At 46.8% G+C, this 16,307-nt stretch overlaps 1 protein-coding gene across 6 annotated transcripts in view; it reads right to left on the minus strand.

Annotated features, from left to right (window-relative positions):
• Positions 1-6,842: 6,842 nt before the first annotated feature.
• Positions 6,843-16,307, minus strand: part of AMPD2 (adenosine monophosphate deaminase 2) — a 60,402-nt gene continuing 50,937 nt past the window's right edge. For 5 of the 6 annotated variants that reach the window (XM_063140556.1, XM_063140564.1, XM_063140548.1 and 2 more), the window contains 6 exons: positions 15,680-15,806; positions 15,072-15,235; positions 14,437-14,557; positions 13,493-13,666; positions 11,432-11,542; positions 6,843-10,309 (listed from right to left, as the gene is read on the minus strand). In XM_063140556.1, coding sequence (XP_062996626.1) covers positions 10,094-10,309; positions 11,432-11,542; positions 13,493-13,666; positions 14,437-14,557; positions 15,072-15,235; positions 15,680-15,806 — 913 coding nt within the window. In that variant the 3' untranslated portion in view covers positions 6,843-10,093. The remainder of the gene's footprint in view (positions 10,310-11,431; positions 11,543-13,492; positions 13,667-14,436; positions 14,558-15,071; positions 15,236-15,679; positions 15,807-16,307) is intronic. The other variant, XM_063140570.1, reaches the window with a different exon arrangement.

Genomic DNA, 16,307 nt, shown 5'->3' on the forward strand with positions numbered 1-16,307 from the left:
AAACCTGTTATTTGTACACAGGTCAAGTTCCCTTCCACTTGGGGATGGCACTGGAATGATTAGCTACAATTTTATGAGCCTGTCCCATTCCTTATCTGTTTGTTCTCCAGGGTAAAAATCCACTTACCCATGGCATTTTCCCAGGCAGGCAATGATTAAGTTTGTTTACTGCTATGCCAAACTCTCGGAAAAGTCCTCCTTGGCAGAGCACGGTGTAACCAGGACTCCTGAATTTTATTTCCTTATATCACCAGTTTTCTATGTGAATTATAAGGCTGTGTTCACATGTAGGGATGATTTCTAAGCTCCATACAACAAGCGTTTTATTGCACACTCGTTACTGGGCACTCACGGAGTTTGCTCAGGCCCCTCACATGACGTTGTCTGCCCCCCACGTCCCTTCTGGCCTTCCTTACGTGACAAAAAACCCCTAATTAAGGCTGATATTTTTTAAAATTCAGAATCGCTGCTCTCTCCTGCTGTGTGCAGGAGAAGCAGCGCCATTAGAACAGTGGACTCAATGGGCCTTGTGCTCATTCTGTTCTTCCTCTTTTGAAAGAGGAAGTAACTGAGGAACAAAAACATGGGTGGAGAAGCGATGGTGGGGAGCAGTGTGATGAAGCTTTAACTGAGCAATCAGGGATTTTAAAGTCTAATTGCTGCATGGAAGGGGGAAGATTGCAGGGGTGTGTGGGTATTACACTTGGGGTTAATCCCTCCCTGTGCACTGTGACTGCCCCACAACTCCAACCCCCCAGCAGTTAGGGATTTCAGAAGTGGTTGGGGGCAGGGTGAGGAGGGGGAAGAGAGAAGAAAATGAGAGAAAGGGGGAGGTAATCAGAGAAAGAAAGACTAGCAGGGCAGGGAGAAGATAGATCACTGAATGGATGGATGTGTAGGGTGACCATATTTTGGAAACCAAAAAGGAGGACAACATGGTCGCCCCAAGGGGGCGTGCCCACCCGAACATAGCCTTGGTCACATGTCTGATTTTACAGCACACATTTAAGACAAATCTGTTCTACATAACATCTTAATGTTAAAATCACTGAAATAAAGAACAAGTGAGAGATTCAATGTATCTGAAATTAACTTCACTCACTCCTACTTTTGTAGGTTTTGCTGTACTTTGAAGCTTTTGCTATACTCTGTGTGTTACATTCTCCCCTTACCTCAAATATCTTTTCTGACTGTATCTTCACTCATTGCAAGCTGCTGCTGTTGTTAACAGGGTTTGCTACTGGACCCAGATCTGTTTCAAATTTGGTATGGCTAAAGCTCTACCTAAAAGCTATCATGGTGCCAACTTTCAGCTCTTTATCTTTAAAAATGACAGCTTAAAAATAATAATTTTAAAACCTCATTTTTTAAAAAATTCCTTAAAAAATCAATGGATGAACGGATCTGTTTCAAATTTGGTGTGGCTAAAGCGCTACCTAAATCCTTTCATGGTGCAAAGTTTCATCTCTTTATCTTTAAAAATGATGATTTAAAAAAATAATTTTAAAACCTCAATTTTTAAAAAAATTCCTAAAAAATCAATGGATGAACAGATCTGTTTCAAATTTGGTATGACTAAAGCCCTTCCTAAGAGCTACCATTGTGCCAAGTTTCATGTCTTTATCTTAAAAAATGACGGAGTTATAAGCATTTTTGTTAATTCCCATTAGAGCTGCTCCCCTCCCCCCACCCGGATTTGCCATCAAAAACCCGGACAAATCTGGGCAAATCCGGTCATATGGTCACCCTAAAGCCCATCATATTCATCTAGAAAAAGCACCACGAGCAAAAAAGAGAGATAATAATGGGAACTCTGTTAATTACTTTTTTAAAAAAAAGATTGTTTAAGAAGGATGAACAATTATCAGCAATTGTTACAAAATACACATCATGCCAATTATATCAAAACAAATTGGAGAGGAAGGTCTATGGGTCAAAATGTATTATTTAAAAAATAAATTATTAAAAGCTACTACACTAAATCTACCAAACTTCGTGCTGTGTAGCAATACTATATTAAAGCAGCATACACTCCCAGCTAATTTAGGATTTCACTTGATTTTGACTATTTGTAGCCGTACACCCCACCCACCTAATGCATTGGATCTCAAGTATGTTAATCATGCATTGGCCCCATTGAAATCAATGAGACAAAAGCATAACTTAAGTCTGAATACAACTCAATGTGTACAAAAAGAAGGTATCTATAACCTTCTCTAGAGCATGCACCTGTTGAACTGTTAAAACAAATAAGGAGCACTTGTCATGATTGGCTAGCAAATAGCAACTTCTACTGAAAAGGTGAGGATAGTATAATATGTAATTCTGATAAAAACACATCTGGGATCATGGAAATAGAATTTAAGAGCCCTCAGATTTAGTACTAAATACAAGCTTGGTTGAGAAAGAATCAACACAGCTTCTGCAAAGAGATGACTTGCATCACCAATCTTATGGAATTATTTTGGAGTCCCATCATTGTACATTTGTACTTCCAAAAGATTTTGACAAAGTCCCTCAACAAAAGCTCCTGGGATAAGAGGATCTTATGGGTTGAGAACTGGTTAATACAACAGGACACAGAGGGTAGTAGTAAACTAACAGTTTTCACAGTGGACATTGAAATTACTCAAGGATCTGTACTGGAATAAGTGCTAATTAATTTATTAAAAATGAGTCAGGGTAAGCAATGATGTGGCCAGGTTTGCAGATGATGTGACATTATTTAGAATAGTGAAAACCCAAGTGCACTGTGAAATGCTCCAAAGGATCTTGTCAAACAGCAAATCACGTTTAATGTAGTTAGAAGGATTCTGTTTTTAATTGCTGGAGGCTTGCACTGGAGGAAAGGAGTATGCAGCCTTTGAGGAAAAGAGGAGAGGCAGGAGAAGGAAAAATATACATCTGGACGGAACCAGGTTGGGTAGGGGCTAGATGGATGGATAGAAAGAGAGGGAAATGGGGTATCATAAAGAGACATAGAGATCTATCCCTGCCTTGGCACCTTGCTGGGCATGGAGGAAGAGGGAATGAAAGAGAGAGAGAAGGGAGAAATGCTGTGTCAGAAAGAGAGAGAGAAAATTGGGTGGCACACACACACATACACAGAAGAGAGAGAAGAAGCTGGCAGAAAGAGAGAGGGGGAAAAGAGGTAACCAAGGGGGCGGGGAAGAGTGCAAAGTAGACAAAGGAATAGGATCATGAAGGAAAGGCTATTTTACGATTAAAATTCTGAAGTTTTTTTTGGCTTTGAATCCACAGATATGGTTTTGTACTGGCACTATATTCCTCTAGAGAGGTAGATTTTTTATTTATTTTATTTAAAGATCACAAAAACTGTGCAAGCTTTTGAGGGACCTGGAGATCTCTTGAAAGCTTATACATTTTTTGCGATCTTTTGGTTGACCCAATAAAGGCATTACACTAACATGGATTGAGAGATTGTACTAGGGAGAGTAAACCCCATTGAACTCAAGGGACTGATGTGGTTAGGAATGGATTGTACAGGTAGTGCTGGGAGGAGGAAGAAGTCAGCTCTTGGAAAAGGCTAATTTTGATGCTTGGACTGCCCTGGCTCTCCTTTTCCAAACGCCATTTAAATGACACTATTTAAAAAGAAACGTGACCTTGCCTAATCAGAAATCCATGTAGTGAACTTAATGCCATGGAAGTCAAGGGAACAAACATTTTCACAAGAAATATTGAAAAATTAATCAGGCTCCCTAAACAATTTATTATATGCTCTGTGATGTTGTCCAACCACAATATGTTATTGAACCACTGTGTCACTGAGCTGTTACAGCAGGCAACTACTAGACAAATCAAACGAGTTTCTACAAATAACCCAGGCCATCTAATTTAGTACAAAACGCTGTGCATACAGTTTAAGGTATCTCCTTAACCATGTGGGATGCTACGTATCTTGGGAGTGATGTGTAAAAGGGAATTTCATTCTGTGAAATAAGTCTATGCTCCAGGTGAAAGGTTAAGAACATTTAACATTCCTTCATGGCAGATTCTAAGTGCATCTTAGACAAAGGAAAAACTTTCAACCAATCAGTGTCGAATGTAAGCTGTGATGTATGAATTGTATTCACCTTACCTTGTATTGGCAATGTAACCTAGGGCAAATCTACACACAGTCTTTGGGGCGCCCTGAACGCGCTTCAGGGCACTCCGAAACTCCTAGTGTAGCTACCTGTTCAGAAGAGATGGAAGAAGAGGCGGCGGCGGTGGCGGCGAAAAGTTCCCAGGGCTCGGCGGCTTCGCTGGTGAGTCCTTGCCGCCAAGCCCAACTCCCCGCCGGCCTCCTGCTGCCGGCGAAAGAGCCACCCGGGGTGGAGAGCTCGGCAGAAGAAGCCCACCTTCTTCCTTCAGGGCACCCCAAAGACTGTGTGTAGATTTGGCCCTAGTTTGTTAACAGAGCACGGACCAGTAAAGTCCATTAGAGATAAGAGCACTGACCAATTATGTTACTAACGAGTGATGTAACCAGAGCCTATATATTCCAGAGGATCCCTTTGTTCGAGAAGCTCTTAATTTGCATTTCCCGCTGGAGCTCCATAGTTGCAACATTTACGAATAAACTTTAACTTGCATTCTCCAACCCGGTGTGTTTATTGGCAAAGTATACACTGAGGGAGCGGCCTGTCCTGCTCTCAGGTTTGAGGGCTAACAGGAGCAATAGATAACGACACTATGGCTTAGCTAAAGAATTAGAAAATAGGGATTTGGCAAGTTTCCCAATAAGAGCTTAGTATGGAAAGAGCATGAATCATGCCCTGTGAATAGCAAAACAATACATTTAAAGTGTAAAGAATTAAGAGGAAAAAATGCTACTGCTATTTCTTTGCAGGTCACCAAACTGATTAAGGTGGGGTAACCGAGTTGAAATTGATTCAGATTATATGAAGTCCATGGGCTAAGAAAGTAATATGAATTAAATGTAGTATTCTCCAATTTATAAATATTCAGATAGCTTCCCCCACCCCCCACCTTGTACATAGAGAATCAAAAAAAGTGCTCTCCTGAAATATTGTCTTCGCCAAACTGGAGTTGCTTGGTAATAAATTGTTTTGTAAGAGGGGAGGCAAAAAAAGAAAAGAAAGAGCTCCTTACTGTCTAAGCTAACATTTTCAGCTTCTGTGTCCTGGAAAGGAAACAGAAGAAGGAGATCAAGTGAAGCTGGAGTTTTATTCTGACACTTTAGCACATCTCTGCCTGGGCAATTTGGAGACAGCAGTGTGTGTCCCTAGTTTTTAAAGTCTGCAGAGTGACGTCCTGCAAGTGTTTATACTCTTCCCTGCTCTGGTATCACTGGTAGGCTCTAGTATAAGTTGTTTCTTTTTTCTTTCTCTTTCCTCTCCCTTCCACCACCCAGGGCCACCAGGACTCAAAGAACGCTCTTTCCTGCAGCAGCAGGAGAGGCCATTTTTAGGCGGGACCATTGTCTTTACCAAACTGGAGTCGCTTTGCTTTGTAAGTGGGGAAGGCACAAAAGAAAACAGAGAGCTCCATTTTCCAATTTCCTTACCTTGGAGAGGAGACAGAAGAAGGAGACCAAAAGAAGCTGTAGCTACAGCACATCTCACTCGGGGCAGTTTGTAAACAGCAGTGTCTTCTTTCCCTTTGCTTTTCCCGCTCACAGGAGCAATTGGGATTTTTATTTTTTTTAAAAGAGCTCTCTCCTGGACAGGATAAGTTTTTTTTTTAAGACACATGGAGCATGTGGGCAGCAAAGTTTTTGCTGGAGGCCTCAAAAGAACGCTGCTTCTCCCACCCACCAGAGCCATCAAGATTTTAAAAATTCTCCTAGGCAGAAGAGGCTTTTTAAAAAAGGCGCCAATGGCCCCTGGTGTGTGGGAGAGGCAGCAGAGTGTTTCCGGAGGCCCAGGAAGGCAGGAACGGACACAGCACCTCCCACATGATCGTCACCCAGCAGAAGCCTGGATGGGCGGGGCTAGGAAGGCCTGTTTCAGGAAGTGACGAACACGGGCCTTTCTAGCCTCTCCAGAGCAGCGATCTGGGCTTCTGCTACGTTGTCGCTGTGGAAGAGGCTGGAAAGGCCCGTTTTTGTCACTTCTGGAAACAGGCTTCTCCAGCCTCGCCCAACCCCCATCCAGATTCCTTCTGGGTCGTCGCCATGGCGATGACCCAGCAAGAGCCCGGATGTGCCATGGGAGATGCTGGAAAAGTCTGTACCTGGAAGTGGCGAAAACAGGCCTTTCTAGCTTCCCATATAAGGCAATTTTTCCGGATTTGGGGGCAAATTCAAGGTTTCCCCCCCCGGACCCGGTTTTGGCCCCCAATTCCCAGACATGTCCGGGCAAATCCGGTCATATGGTCACCCAAGATTACGGGCCTCCGGCAGCAAAGGTTCCCCACCTTGATCTAAGCAGGAAGTAGCCCTTTAGCAATGGCACTTGGGAGTGGGCTAATACTGGTCACATCTGCACTTGCAACAATGCAACTGGTATTTCATGGGCAATTGGAACTCCAGAAAAAAGCACCAGTCATTCACAATCCACATGGGGATGATGCTGATTCCTGAACGTGTACTTCTTTGGTTGGGCATTATGGTGGCTTTTCTGGTGGGCTTGGGAAGGAGCATCCAGAAGCACAGAAAGTGACATATTTTCTTCTTAAAAAGCAGAGCCCAGTGAGTATGAAAGGAAAATGTACAATAGCCATGAGCGCATAAACAGTACTACTTCTGGCAACTATTGATTTCAGCCCCCTGGATGATAGATGCCCCCCCCTTTGTAGGAAAGCAATTCGTTTCTTGCCCACAGGTCATGGAGACAAAGAACCCTTTTCAATCAGAAACACACAAGAAGGTGGTTTACTTAAATAATCTTTAATGATGGAGCATGCTCATATTTGATAGGGCTTCTAACACCATATTTCAGCACAGACAAGCGTACAGTTCATCCAAACTACATAGAAATATCAGATGAAGAAGAGGATGCAGTGATTGCCAGGGGGATACAAGGTTCACCTCCAACCAAAACTAACATGGGGTACCCGCTGAGTACCCAAAAGAAGCAAGGCAGGTTGTGGCGAGGAGGAGGGGAGGGAGATTGATGGGGAGAGGGGAGGGTAAGAAAACCCTCTTAATTTAGACAACAGTCATGTTCCATTTACTGAGCTACCTTGATATTCAATTTCTGCATGAATTCCCTGCTTTGGGTCAAAACAAGATAGTTTTGAACTGCAAGGCACCTCCGCTGGTTAAAAACCAAGGCAAGACACCTCCATGGCAAGCTTTCATGGTACTCGGGAAGACCCGAAACAAAAGCATGGAGGTTGTGGGATCAAAAGATATCCCCTTCCAGGCCATAGAGGTGGGATGGCAGACATACAAAGAGGGTGTGTGAACCCTTGAAGGTCCAGGTCCCCCTCACACACTCTCACAGACACACTCACAAATAGGGATGGGAAGAACATTAAAAACACCTGTCTTAGAGGTAGAATCACAAGGGGGATCTACCCAGTCTTGGCACACTCCATGCGCAACTCTAAAAGCAAGGCACTGGCTACAATATGGATCTTCTGATTTTGGTCCACAGCAGCCGGGTGGGAGGGAGGACACTGCAAGCTCCCTGCCCACCTTAGAAGCATTGCTCACGATCTACTACTGCTGCTGCTCACCTACGCTTAAGGAAACACATTTCCACTGAATTAAAACTGCTTGCAACTGCCAAGGCACTAGTGCCCAGCAGCATGCGAGAAGCAGCACTAACGAGCTGACGGCCACTGACTGTGTTCTTGGTAAGACGACAGCATTTGTCCAAGAGCCTGAAGGGAGCAAGAACTAGCGGAGGCTCTTCTTCTTGAGGAGGGCATGCTCACAAGGAACTCCCTACTGAGACTAGTTGCACAAAACTGCTAATGAGAGGCCCAATATCCTAAATATAGTGGGCTGCCCATAGGTGAGGTTCAGAAGCAATGAGATCGTGAGTCACCTGGCCAGAATCCTGTGGAGAGGACATTCCACAGGGATGGGCTTCTAACTATTGTGAACCTTTTACCACGCAGGAATAAACAAGTACAGCCAGGAGTGATGCTGGTTCTTGGTGGGGGAGGATCATTGGGGGGGGCTCCTGGACTGTGCAGCCCAGGACCTGTGCCCCGTGGTCCGGTGCTGGCGGCCCATTGGCTGGGAAAGACATGGGACCATGTCCTCTTGTATGCATTTCCAATCTGAGTCACATATGGCTTCGGAAGAAGGCAGAAGTTACTCCCTGTCTTCTCCTCTGGATTCATTACCCACCTCCACTTGGAGGCTCCAGGCTGTTCCAGGAGCGGCAGCAACTTTACTGATCAGAAAGCTGAGCCATTTCAATGGCTTTTCCTCTTGCCAGATGCAGAAAGAAGATCTCTACGTACCTATGCATTATGCAGGAAGCAAACCTGACAAGAGGTCATCTCTCCCACCCAATACGAAGCTCAAGGAGGTTGCCTCTACTGTATATGTTATTGTCTAAGCGCACCAAGGGCTAATGGGTGCTAAACCGTCTACCCAGATCAAGACAACTGGGAAGCATCCTATAAGGGGGTGCTGCATCTCCCCCACAGGCACATGTATCAGGCACTAGAACAGTGGCCAAAACAGACGTGGGAATAATCTCTCAACTTAAAACAACAACAACAACAAAAAAAAACAGCAGCTCCAGGGAGAAGCAGTCAGATTTTGACTAGAGCAGCGGTGCTGGTGTGTTGCGTACCCTTTCCCTTGTGCCATTTTCCTCATCTAACGCCCACCCTACTGCTACATGCCCCACCGGAGGAGAAAAAAAAATACCATCTTGGTGTTTTTCCCTACCCTTAATAGCAGCTTTATGGGGACAAGTTAGAACAAGTACACATCTCCCTTGGTGTCATTGAACTAAGCAAAACTGTAAAAAAGTTTTTTTTAAAAAATGAGAACTGATCACAGATCTCCTGCATCATGTCCATCTTGAGCAACGTCCATTTCCTCCAAACTCTCTCCATGCTGGACAGGGCTTCCCCCCACCACAGGGAACAGATTTATTCTTCCAGTGCCAGAACAATCTTCTTCAGCCTCCTCTTGTTCCTTTAATAAAGACACACAACCCCTTTGCCTGTTACATGATTGCAGAGAGGGGCGGAGGGGTTCACAAAAGCTACACAAAAGTTAAAAGTGCCAGTCTCTGGCACGCTCGTTTCTCTCTCTTATCTTGACCTCCCCACTTGCTCACAGTACTCCACCTCCTAAAGCAGGGCTGGCCAACTTGTGGACCTCCAGATGTTTTGGCCTACAACTTTCATCAGCCCTACCCCACACAGCCCATGGTGAGGAAACATGGGAGTTGTAGGCCAAAACATCTGTAGGGCCACCGGCTGCCCATCCCTGTCCTATAGGCTGAGATTTTCCACAAATTTGAAGGCTCTGAATGGCAAAGCAAAGACTCTTGTCTATTGGCCATACTTCACACTGGACCCTAACGTAAAGCTGGAGGTGATTGAGCAGGCAGGAACCGTGGAAACATGCTACACTGGTGATAAAAGGCAGAGCTGGCTCCACCAAAAAGGGTGTTTACTGGCCAATGAGAAACCGTAGCTAGCAACAGCCAAGTACAGGACGTAACATGGAAATAAATTTGAGGTGTCAGAATGGTCCACCTCTATACTTTAGCCCCTGGCTTGGCCAAATACACAGCTCCTCAGTCTGACTAGAACCAGGAGACATGCTTACATGCCCGTTTTTAGTTTTGCCTCTGTGCAGACGAATTCCCATGCTAAGGCCTCTGATGTTTATTCAACAACTCCTGGCCACAGGCTCCTTCCTTGCTCTCCAGCCCCTCCTGCTCTCCCTCCTCATCCTAGGCCCCAGTAGGAGTTTCTGTTTACCACCCCCAAACGCCTCAGCAGGTTACCAAGTGCAAACGGAACGTTCATGCCTTTCCAGCAGATACAGAAGGTAACTAGGCTGAGAAACAAAACAAACAAGAGAACCACAACAGAAAATTAAAAAGGTCCATGGTGCAAGGGGGTGGCCAGGGCCTCTTCATGCTTGTGGAACAGCCCCACCCAGGCAGGCCAGAATGGGGAGGCTATGAAGGGGCGTTCCTCAGCGAGCATCCAGGCTGGAGCTCATGGTCAGAAGGTCTTCCTCCTGGATGGTCTCCAGTTCCTCCGTCTGCACAGCCTGCGTGATGAGGGTCAGCTCCTGGGAAAGGGTCTCGTAGCGGTAGGCCACCCGGATGTCTGGCACGTTGGTGCGCCGGATGTCGTTGCCCTCGGGGCCCTCCTTCAGGTAGTGGGGTCCCAGCCAATAGCTCTTGACCTGGGCAACAAAGGCAGAAACCAAGCCAGGGTTGGGACAGATGGCAACTTATGTTTTCCTTGGTCCCTACAAAATGAATGGGGGAACAGCCTTGCAGCAGGGCGGATGATGTTGATGGGATTAAGGAGCAAATGGGCAATCCTTCGCTACAGAGAAGTGCAGATCACACACACACACACACCAGATCAAACCACAATGAAATAAAAGTGGGGGGAGAATTAAAAGTTCACAGATGATGGGGGATTGGTGTGTGTGTGTGTGTGAGAAAGAGAGAGACAAGAAATTGTTTAAGGAAAGTCCCAAAGTGGGGGGTGGAGGATGGGATCAAAAGCATCCCAATGAGAAACGAAGAGCATGTTAAGCGATGGACACATCATGGTAGCTTAAAGTTGGGCTGGTGGCAGCGGCGAAGTGGAATGGAGTATCCTGGGAAAGGGCATAACTTGCTGGCATTCTGAACAGGAGCACGCCGCACAGCAACATTTCGATACAGCTCCTACTTGTTCCCTATGTTGCTAACGTAGGGTGTTTGTGTGCAGCCATCCCAGGGGGCCTGAAATGGCAGGGGGGGGGGGGAGAGGTTGGAGCCACCTTTTGTTTCTCCCACCCTGCAAATCCCCACAGAAGCAGACTGAGACACACGTGCACTGCTCTTAGCTGGCCGGGGCTGGAAGAAATATCCCTTGAACAAGGAGGGGGACTGCTGCTTTCGCATCAAAAGGATTGTAATGGTGGTGAGGGAACTGGGCTCAGAGGGCGTGTGCCACAAGGTAAGCATTCTCCAAACTCACTCCCCTCCCAGCCAGGGTTCTATTAACAGCCAGCAAGACTGCGCCCTGATGGTTGACAGAACCACCCCAGTAGGCTTAGAGGAGTGGCACACAGAGCCACTTCCTACCCCTTGAAGGATCCTTTCTGCAGTGAGGGCGGCTACTGCAGAAAGGGTCAAGGAGTGGCAGTGAGGAACTGAGCTCAGAAGACATGCTTCCCCTGAGCCCAATCCCCAATTTGTAAGATCTGTCATATTACAAATATAAATGCTTTCAGAAGGCCACAGCAGGGCCATGTTTAGCTGCATAGGAGGTCTTGCACAGTTCTTCAGTTTCTAAAGCCAGAGATTACCTTGTGGCCGAAGCCGCTCATGAGCACGCTGTTACGTGCAAGTTCACACATGTCGCAGGAGCTGAGCTTCCAAACCTGGGTGGCAATGCTGTACTCTTCCATCAAGGGCTCCTGTAAGAGATATTAGCAGTCAGGCCAGTTCAAGGGAATTGCAAAGGCACACTTGCACAACACTTGCTGGCCATAAAACGGGTGCAAAACCTCAGGACCAGGAGCTAGATGTGGCCCTCCTAGGTTCCCCAGATGCTCAACACTTCCTGTCCTCTATTTCGTTGTTGCTTTGACTGCTCTGTTGGGCAGAAGTAAGCCCAAACGATGGAAAAGACAGCCACTAGGTGGCAGCATTTGTGTCGTCGGCATCCACATTGAAGTGCTGAGCGGAACAGATGGCCGGTTCATGTCCAAGTGCACATTGTGTGCTTGTACAAGCAACAACAAAAGCAAAGCGATAAAAATTCTGCCTACAAAGGGCAGTCTATAAATCTAGAAATGAAGTCTACAAATCTGAATAAAAAGGAGAGAAAATATTAAATACTCTCTAGGGTAACAACAGTTGCTGAAGATACTTCTGAACTCTTCCTTCCACAAGGCAAAGGAAGTCTCAGAGCTCGGTTCTAAAATGGTCTCCAGTTTCTATCAGGCAGGGACATGAAAGAACTGGCTGATCTGGTGTGGAAAACAACATACATCTGGAAACAAAAGGGAGGTTGCTAGGCAGGGAGCAGAAATCCAGGACTTTCTTTCGAAATGCTACCTGTTCCACGTGCAGGGCCAGCTGGACAGGCAGAACAGAGCGGGGTCTCAACATGCAGGTGAGATGGTGGCGTGAGAAGGGGGTTGGTGTCATTAGGCACTGGGGAACATTTGGGGACAAGCCAGGCCCATACAAATGGAACTGAAATGGACCCAGATAGCTGGTGCTTAAGATTAAAAAAAAGACTGCAGAGCAGATTTTAAAATAACACCTGGGGAAAAGCCAGAAGCAGCTAGGGAGTGTCCGGGTTCGGGATAAACCATTCCTAGGGGGTGAGCGTGAAAACGTTTCTGATAATCCGAATGGGGACCAGATAGAACGAGGCACTGAGCACCCAGTAGCCAGTCAAAGAGGCCGTAGGGGGAAACCCGCATGCCAGAGACATTTCAAGAGGGATCCTGTGTATAGTGTTTACAATATGAGAATGCAAGACGCTTCTGAGCCAAGATGAGGAAGATGGAGTAATTGGTTTTAAAAGAGAACAGAGATATAGTGGGCATAAAGGAAACCTCATGGGGGATGGTTTCTGTAGCGAAGAAAGGTCAGGGAAGGGTACACTGGGGTCTTCAACTACTCACAGGCTGATTTATAACCAGAACCCTGCAGTTAATATATTTTTACCACTGTCGCACCGGACAGCAGAACCATACACTGCCGGATACGCTGAAAAAGGTAAGAAGATGTGTTTTAACATGCATTAACCTAATTGCACTGCAACAGCAGTGGCTTTTAAACTTCTTGTGTCATGTACAAAATTAACCCCATGTGTGGCTGTATTGTTGAGAACCCGCTTTCTCTCTTGCGGGTTGGAGGAGAGCTGCAGAAAGTGCACCACAAAGCTGATTGGTGAGAGATTCAGGGCAGCTATGCACACAGTGCATAGCTAAACTATGGAATTCACTACTGCAAGATGTAGCGATGGCTTTCAAAGGGTTTTTTTTTTTAAAAGGGCTATTGGTTGTCAATACCTCCAGTATTGGGAACAGTATGCCTATGGACACCAATTGCTGTGAAACACGAGGTGTGTGTGTGTGTGAGACAGAGAGACAGAGAGAGATTGCACTCATGTCTTACTTATGGGCTTCCGGTCGGAGCATCTGGTTGGATGCTGTGTGAACAGAAGCCTGGACTAAATGGACTCTTGGTCTGATCCAGCAGGACTCTTCTTAAGTGCCAAAAAGCATTTTTCTTGCAATGGCTAGTATCATTCTGCAGAGGCTAGATGATACAGAGGAATAAAGGGGCAGGTTGTCTCTCCCGTCCCATCTTTTCCTGGCTTTGCTTGGCCTCTGCTACAATACACTCACCTTAGTGAAGTGGAACTGCAGTGGGTCATCTGTAGACAGGGAGACCATGAGGCCCCGAGAGAGGTACTCTGGCAGCGGGTTACGGTGGTAGCTTAAGAACAGGCTGTTATTGCTAAGCGGCGACATGGCAATGCCGATCTGGGCCAGGTAGTAGAGGTACTGCAGCACAGGTGCCTAGGGAGGAATCCAAGATTAGGAGCTGGGCAATGTCTCCTGCAACAGGTGAGTCTTGCTTCATGCACGGCTCAAGGGTACATCAGTAGTACCAGGATCTCCCTGTGGGAGGGGCGGTGGCTCAGCACTAGAGCACGTGCTTTGCATGCAGAAGGCCCCAGGTTCGATCCACAGCATCTCCAGTTGGCGCAGGAGAAATGTTTCCTTGAAACCCTGGAGAGCTGCTGCTGCCAGGCAATGTTAACAAAACTGGGCTAGATGGAAAAAGGGTCTGACTCAGTATAAGGCAGCTTCCTCTGTCCCCCCTTTCAACTTATCCAGACGGCTTCTGAGCAGAAACCTCTTTATGATACAGCATGACCTCTAGTCTGCAGGCAAATTACTCAGGGTGAAACAGCCGCCACCGCCGCCTGCTCTCATTTCCCCCTGGCCCTCTGCCTGGGATGCCATTGCAAAGCTAGAGCTACAATCATCCAGTGCCTCCAGTGACAGGATGGTCCCAGTCCTCACCCTGCAACTCCACTGGGGGAACATAGGAAGCTGCCTTACACCAGGTGAGAGTATTGTAGTCAGCAGTTTTCCAGGGTCCCACGTCTGGCCCAGCAATGCCACCAGAAAACCTTTGAGCTGGGAGATGCCCAGGAATGAACCTGCACCTTATGCATGCGCTGTGCCACTGACCTGTGCCCCTCCTCCCCGGCATATGCCTGCATGCACATCCAAATGCTGTCGTTTCATGCCCTGGCACCAAAAACATCTCATCCCCTCACCTTGCGGAGCAGGAGGCCATGGGATATGTTCTCCGACAGCATGAAGCCTGATACGAGGTGATGGATGGGCCCTGCCTCCCCACAGTGGGGGCGCAACACGAACGTGTGGAAGCCTCTCTTCCTAGAGAGAAAAGTGCACGGCTCAGTCTAACTGCAAAGGGCCGTTTGGTAGGAAGAGGAGACAAGGGCTGAGAAGAGGAACAGAAACCACGACCAAAGTCACAGCACCAAACACGTGAAGCTACTGCAGAATCTCAAGGGCCCTGGGCGTCAGATGGTCTGAGCTGCCTCTGTGTAGCACTGTTGCCAGGCTTCAAAGGAACCTGGGCTTAGTAAGTCACATCCAGAACCTTAGAAGCTAGCAGAGTCAAGAGCGTCAATGGCCCTGTTCAGATAACACACTAAACCACAATGGTTAAGCATTTCGAGCTAAACATTATGACTTAGCTTGTTGTGCAAACCATTCCTAACCATGGTGGGTACATAATCACAGTTTAAACATGCTCACTAACCACTTGCTGTAAAAGGGTTACCGGCCTAACCATGGCTTAGTGTGTCATCTGAACAGGCCCATTTTGGAGTCTCCAGTACAGAAAACATGAGTGGGGAGGGAGTTAAGAAGAGGGCCCACCTACCTGCGCAGGTGGTTCAGCACCACCATGTTGGCGTAGGTGTAGTAAAGGTAGTAGGAATAGGGTGGGTTGTCTTCTTCCACCCAGTTCCCAGGCAAGGGGCTGTCCAAGTTGAAGATGTGGTGTTCTGGTTTGGATTCATCATCCACACTGTCAAAGCCATCCACCTGCCCATCCAGAAGCCGGAGGGGGTGCAGGGGTGGGGGGGAGGAAGGAGAGAGGTTGAGAGAAGGCTCCACTCAGTTTCTAGGAGTCTTGTGACTTCTCACACCCCATGCAGGGGGAAAAGGCTTACATCGCTCTGGGTGCTAATAGAGAGTTAACCGTCAGGAACCCCCTCCCCTGACCCAATTAGGAAGAGCGCCATGTCAATGGCTTAATTACAGCCTGAAATGTCTACACCAGGGCAGAAGATCCAGCACCTGGAGGTCTGGTGTTTAGCCATATTCAACCTAGCCAAAGTCAACCCCCAAGATAAGGAACACTCAAAATCCATGTATAAAACATGTGGGTACAGCCATCCCTCACCTTGCCCCAAATGCAGAGACCCTGCCAGCTCCCTTAGCAAAGTCTTGCAAGATGGGCTGGGCTTTGGTGCTAGCAGCACTTACATGCTCCAAGAAGAGATGCAGCTCAGGGTGGCTGGCAGGATGGATTGTAGCTTCAAAGAGGGGTAAGAAAATGTTCTCCAGCATCTCCTGGAAATTGGCGAGCTGCTTCTTTGTCTTGTACACATCACTGGGGGAAGGCAAGAGACAGGCGGACATGGTCAGCATTCACTGGGGCCTACCATCTCCATGCATTTAATAGCATGTGATGGGGGTATCTATGTCAGTTGTTGAAACAGGTCTAGCACTTTATTGAAACTGTTTTTAGGTGTCTAAATTTTGGATATTAATTTTTTTATCCTGTATTTTATGCTTAGGAATTGTAAACTGCTCTTTGGTGACTACATTCCTCACACTGTTCAGAAGACACCTTAAACCATGACTTTAACCAAGGTGAATAAGGCTTTCTGGCTTAACCACTGTGGTTAAAGCTGTGGCTTAAGGTGTCTTCTGAACACGGCCTGGCTTTCTGGCTTAACCACCATGGTTAAATCCGTGGCTTAAGGTGTCTTCTGAAAGGGCCCACTGAAGGTTATCGTTAGCATTGCAATGAGGCACTCCCCATGCCTGGCTTCCCAGAGCATCAGAAGAAAAGTGCAGGTAGTGCAGTGGCAAAGAGATCAAGCTATAA

Source organism: Elgaria multicarinata, chromosome 1 (genome assembly GCF_023053635.1).
Source record: "Elgaria multicarinata webbii isolate HBS135686 ecotype San Diego chromosome 1, rElgMul1.1.pri, whole genome shotgun sequence".
Taxonomy (NCBI): Eukaryota; Metazoa; Chordata; class Lepidosauria; order Squamata; family Anguidae; genus Elgaria; species Elgaria multicarinata.